This window comes from Monopterus albus, unplaced genomic scaffold, assembly GCF_001952655.1.
Source record: "Monopterus albus unplaced genomic scaffold, M_albus_1.0 scaffold460.1, whole genome shotgun sequence".
NCBI classification, from domain to species: Eukaryota; Metazoa; Chordata; class Actinopteri; order Synbranchiformes; family Synbranchidae; genus Monopterus; species Monopterus albus.
Window position 1 is genome coordinate 37,371 of NW_018128340.1, and position 6,056 is coordinate 43,426.

The 6,056-nt window shown below is 46.4% G+C and overlaps 1 protein-coding gene across 3 annotated transcripts in view; it reads left to right on the top strand.

Annotated features, from left to right (window-relative positions):
* The window catches only part of mepceb (methylphosphate capping enzyme b), a 6,012-nt gene extending 3,313 nt beyond the window's left edge, over positions 1-2,699 (top strand). For 2 of the 3 annotated variants that reach the window (XM_020587518.1, XM_020587519.1), the window contains exons 4-8: positions 406-700; positions 780-1,383; positions 1,480-1,692; positions 1,808-1,916; positions 2,238-2,699. In XM_020587518.1, coding sequence (XP_020443174.1) covers positions 406-700; positions 780-1,383; positions 1,480-1,692; positions 1,808-1,916; positions 2,238-2,290 — 1,274 coding nt within the window. In that variant the 3' untranslated portion in view covers positions 2,291-2,699. The remainder of the gene's footprint in view (positions 1-405; positions 701-779; positions 1,384-1,479; positions 1,693-1,807; positions 1,917-2,237) is intronic. The other variant, XM_020587517.1, reaches the window with a different exon arrangement.
* Positions 2,700-6,056: the final 3,357 nt, after the last annotated feature.

Consider the following 6,056-nt stretch of genomic DNA (forward strand, 5'->3'; position numbering starts at 1 on the left):
GGAAACGTGTGCAATCTATGAATGTACTGAAAGATTAAATGAGGTATTAAACACCTTTCACTTTAAAAAGGGGCGGAGACCCGGAGGAAACTCTTGAGTTTCCCGAACAAAACCTGCTCCCAAGCAGGTTAGGTTCACAGAGTAAGTTGCCATAGTAACTGACTCTGAGTTTAGATTACCTCTCTTTATGAAACGGGTTTAACTTACCCCGCTTCACGGGTTTAAGTTACCTCCGTTTTTGAAACCGAAAACTCAGTTTCCCTCATTTCGGGGTTAACAAACTCTGAGTTTCGACAAAACCGCCTTCTTGAAATAGGCCCCAGTTCACCTGTTAATTAAGCCTTGATCGTGACGACGCAGTGCTCCTGTCAGTAACATGTCTATCATGTTCATTTTCCTTTGCAGTACCTCAGTTGACCAGAGAGGGCAGTGTCCCTCCATCTCCTCTCCCCGGTGAACTCAACACAACCATAACCTGTCGAGAAGATGTAGCCCTGCCCATCCTCCCCAGGAGACACACCCATCCTCCACCAAGCTACACCAACAAGCCTGGTATCCAGGGGGATGGTCGTCAGCAGAAACGACGGCGAACCACCTCCACAAGGTCAGCAGATGGCGCCACAGGCGCTGTCACTATGGCAACCACAGCTCAGCCAACCAAGTTCCAGACGCCTCTGATGGGAGGGTCTAAACCCAGCAGGTGAGCCTTACTCCTGAAATGACTCAGACTATAATCTACATGGATGCTGCAGTCACATGACATGTGACACTCCCTGCAGGTATGGAGGACCTCCAATTGGCTCTGCTCAGCCACCAGAGAAGAAGAAGAACAAACACCGTTATCAGTATGGCAACCACAGCAGCTACTATGGCTATAACGGTTTTTATGGTGAAAGTTGGGAGGGGCGGGTGGGGTCAGAGGAGGATCCGCGGCTCCGCCTGCTGGAAGCCAGTTGGTTCAGAGACAAGAAGGTGCTGGATGTGGGGTGTGGTGTTGGCCACATGACACTATCCATTGCCCGCTGGTTTGACCCCACCCACATCCTGGGGGTGGAGCTAGATGAACGATTGGTGCATGCTGCCAAGCAGAATGTCAGACACTTCCTGTCACAAGACCTGGTGGTGGAGGAGAGAAGGAAGAACAGAAGATTGATAGCTGTTTCATCTCCCCCAAAGAAACATGGAGGAGGGGGAGGACAGATCAAGGAGGGAGTGATGGAGGGGGCAATGGAGGAGGTGATGGGGGAGTTCCAGCAGGCTCTCTCCCACCTCTCCTTTCCCCTGTCATTCAGAGTGAGTCGGGGTCCCCTCTCTGCTCCTTCTCTCCTCCGGCCTCCCTCCTCCTCCTCCTCCAGGTTTCCCAACAATGTCACCTTCATCCAGGTGAGTCTCACCTGTAACATGATAGATACTTGTTGATAATCTGTATATACATTGAGACATCATGCTGACACCACAGCTGTTAACATCGTCACACAGGGAGACTATGTGTCAGAGCAGGAGGTGTGGCCTGGGCATGGTCAGTATGATGTCATCGTGTGCCTGGGCGTAACCAAATGGGTGCAGCTGCAGTCAGGTGATGGGGGCGTGGTCAAACTGTTCAAACGAGTCTATCAGAGCCTGTTGCCGGGCGGATTGCTCATCCTGGAGACACAACCATGGAGCAGCTACAGCCACAACAAGAGGGCCTCGGTAACACAATAAAAACACTAAAACAAACACACACAGGGCTGAAATACACAAGCTCCAGGTCGCACAGTTCACTCATTTATTCAAACAGAGTAATAATTTAAATGCTGTTCTGCAGGCGACCACGTTTCGTAACTACCGGAGTGTGAGGCTGAGACCTGAGCAGTTCACCTCGTACCTGACTGACAGCGTGGGCTTCACCTCATACAGACTCCTCAAACACAAAGGTACACACACACACACACACACACACACTGTCCATTTCATGAAGCAGGTTTGTTGGGTGTTGCATGAAAACTTTGGTTTTCACTGGGGGAGACAGGTACTTTGGAAGGCCAGATTTGGTCCACGAGCCACTGTTTTCCCACCACAGCCCTAAACTAGTGACTGCAGAAGTCGGGTTAATCCAGGTGCTGCCAGTCTGTTTCCACATATGACAGCACTGGATGGTGTTAATCTTGGAACAGGACCTGGATGTTAACAGTTAAACCACAATCAGATCTGTCTGCACGTTTCTACCACTAAGGTTTGTGTGTTCATGTTTCCAGGTAAGCAGCGGCCAATCTACCTGTTCCACAAAGGCCCTGCCCAGAGGAAGTGAGGTCACCAAGACAGGATGTGACCCGTTGCTTTCTCAGGCATCCTGTCCTCCTCCCGTTTCCATGGTAACAGCTTTAATCTGAGACTGATGGAGGACAGGGAGCTGATTGGTGGAGTCAGTAGGACTTGTAGCTTCTGGTCGATGCCTCTTTACTTGTTTTACTGTAAGCTCGCAGCTGATTGGCTGAATAGCCGAGACAGTTTGTGTGATGACATCATGTCACAGAGGACAACAGACCCAATCTGACTGGACCGTGATAGCTCAGCATGGGCTCATCCAGCCAGAACAAAGGATTGTGGGTGACTGTGGTCACCTGGTGTGACCTCCTGGACTCTGACTGGACAATGACAGGAAGTGACTTTTCAAAATATCATTTCATTGTTTCAATGCTTCCTTTTTCAGAATAAAGCAAATTCATTTGCTGCTGCTTTGATTTTTCTGTTTCTCTAGACTAAAGGTGCAACTATGATTTATTATCTATAGTTAACTGTTGTTTGTCTGTAAATGTCCTGAAATGCCACCAAATGTCCAGCATGATGTCCCCAAACATCTTTTGTCTGTCCAGCAGTCTAAACCCAGAGCAAATCAGAAAATCTTGGCTTCATGAGCAACTTATTGATCACTTCAGCAGTGACTGATGGACTCAAGCATAATAATTCATTTGAGGGTTAAAGCCGCCTTACGCAGAAACACCACAGATCTGTTTACTCCTCAGCCAAAACTACAGCTGACACAGTCTACAGATTAGTCAATCAATAATAAAATTGACCTGCAGTAATTTTATCACTTTTCTAGGAAAGTCTAGTGTCAGATTTTGTCTGTTCCTTCTCAGGAACTGAATTGTTTTCAACTAAGAATTCAACTCCAGAATCTAATTATCCAACAAATACGGATCAGATGCAGTTGTAATATAGTGTGTGTATGTGTGTTACTGTGTTGTCCAGGTTCTGTCAATCTCTCATCTGTTGAGGACCCTGTGAAAATCAGCCAATCAGAATCAGCTTAACAGTCAGTAGGTTACTTTACAAGCCACACTGCTGATTGGTCACATGGTGCAATGATGTCATCACGTTTTTATCTCACATGTTCTGACCAATCAGCAGCCTCGCCTTGGTGCTAAAGTGTACTGAGCTGCAGTTCCTCTACCGTCCACTAGATGCTGCTGTGTTCAAACTGCACAGTGAATGGGAAACTTCAGCTTTGAGCAGATTGACAGTTAAAAAGTGCAGCAGTGAACTATTAAACATTTAAAGATGGCTGATTTGTGATTTGCAGGCTAGAAAGTGGAAAACTAGAAACATAAAATAAAATCAGTAGAAATTCTGAATGTGACAAACCAACATTTTAAACATTTCGCAAACACAGCTGTTTTAAAACCCTGATAGGACCGAGTTTGCAGAGGCTCATGGGTAATGTATTTGGCTGGTTAATATTCACACTGCAGAAGACATTTATCTGACCAGACTCTGATCATATTTCCATCAGTTTTAGGATAAACGCAGTCCAACCTCAAAGCTTCCAACACAATTAGTGTGTTTGGATTATAAATGGATGTTTTTAAGTTGAAGAAGCTTTATTTATTGTCATTGTGACACGTACAACAAAATTATGTTTGGAGCCGAGGGCCCCGGGCCGCTGCATGTATGCCGCCATCACAGGCAGGTTCAGTGTCTTGCCCAAGGACACTTCGACAGGCACCGAGATTCGAACCTTCAACCTTCCGGTTGAGAGATGACTGTTACCCACTGCATCACTGCTCTACTCGGAGGCATCTGATGATGAAGAGGAGGAGGAGCAGGATGTCGCCTGTTGAGTCGCATCAGTGGTGGCTGAAGGCTGCAGACACAAACACAGTTTCAGAAAATATGTGTTGCTGAACATTATGTAATGAATTGTTAATGCTCTTCACTGGGTGTGTGTTTGTTTTCCAGGATCACACTCAAGAAAACGGGCAAACACATCTGCCTCGGAGGGCGCCTCTTCTTTCCCTCTGCCATCAGACTCCTAAACAGCTGACTCAGGATCTACCTCATGTAATTGTCTGTATCTTTTAGATTTCTCCTAATTACATCAATCCAGTTCTTATTCTATTCTATTTTTATTCTACTTTATTCTATTTTAGTTCCTAAATGTTATGGCCCCCAATACTAAGGGAGAGAGAGACGGCATTTCGATTTTCTGTATGTCCTGCACATATGGTGAACTGACAATAAAATCCTTGAACCTCCATCTGTACTGTTTATATGCTCATTTTGCACATGCACATGCATAATTGTACACTCACTGCTGAGTATTTACACTCCACAGCTTCCATGTAGCATATATTCTCTCTGCATTATATTGTGTTGTTGTTGTATTTTTATTTGCTTCCTTCACTTGCTGCTTTAAAGTGCCTTAGATTTGTGTTACTGCTCATCTACTTTATATTTCACTTGTTCTACATTGAGGAAGAGGTTGTTGTCCTTCCACCACTGTTCCAGTTGGCACACCTCACTCCTGTAGTCGGCCTCATCATTGTTGGTAATGAGACCAACTACAGTCGTGTCATCTGCAAACTTGACAATGTGGTTGGTGCTGTAGGTTGGGACACAGTCATGGGTCAGCAGTGTGAAGAGCAATGGGCTGAGCACGCACCCCTGTGGAGCCCCTGTGTTCAGCGTGATGGTCTTGGAGATGTTGCTACCGACCCACACATTTTGTGGCCTCCCTGTTAGAAAGTCCAGCACCCATAAACCATGACAAAGTGAAACCGGTGCAGCAGGTCTGTGATTCAGACTGATTCCACACACTGAGCTACACATTGCAGAAGCAGTTACAGAGACAACTAAAGACTAAATGTGTCTGAAAGAGTGGACCAGTGCTGGGGGACGTACATCTGTCCCACCCAGAAGCATGGACCTGCCCACAGACAGTTGGTTCTGACAGCAGACAGCACAGAGATGTGAGGAGTGTTTCAGCTGTTTGGTCTAAAGTGTCTGTTTCTGCAGCACTCACACCAACAAACCAACAACGTTACAACACAGTTTACAACAGACACACAACTAGACCACAGTGTTTCTTCACTCATATGTTTACTGAGCTTCTGCAAACATATGTTTCCTCCCTCCCTGTGTCCTCCCTCCCTCCTTGTGTCCTCTCTCGTCCTCTCTCCCTGTGTCCTCCTTGTGTCCTCTCTCTCTGTGTCTTCCCTCCCTGGGTTGTGTGAAGGTGAAACAGATGTGTGTTCGTCACAAACCGATTCTTCACACCCACACCTGCTGGCGTTGTTTCTCTCTGGCTGGATGAAGTGTGAAATCCTCAGTAGCTTCACTAAATTAGACACACACACGTTGGTCAGGATCTTTTGCTGAGTGTGTTCTTGTGTTTTTGACACTACGTCTACACACTGAGTCCACACAGCACGAGGAGGGGGGGCGACAACCTGTTCATGAGTGAAAGTGTTTCACTTCCTGTCCTGAACTAGGCCTCCCACAGACACAGCTGTCTGCCTCCGTCACCTCTGGTAATCTTAGGTTTGTCCTCTGGGTCAAAGGTCAGACACACACACTGTGAAAGCAGTGATGCGTTCACTGACCTCCTGTCGCTTTGTGCTTCTATTTGCTGTAGAAACCACGTCTTAACATCCAGCTGTGATGTCAGTCTTGTTCCTGATGAAGTTTGCTGTAGTTGTGTTACTATGATCTGACTATTCTCTGACATTATCAGTCACATGATCATACAGTTGTCTTTACTGTCCGTCTTAATCTCTTGTCATCAGTTCAGATTG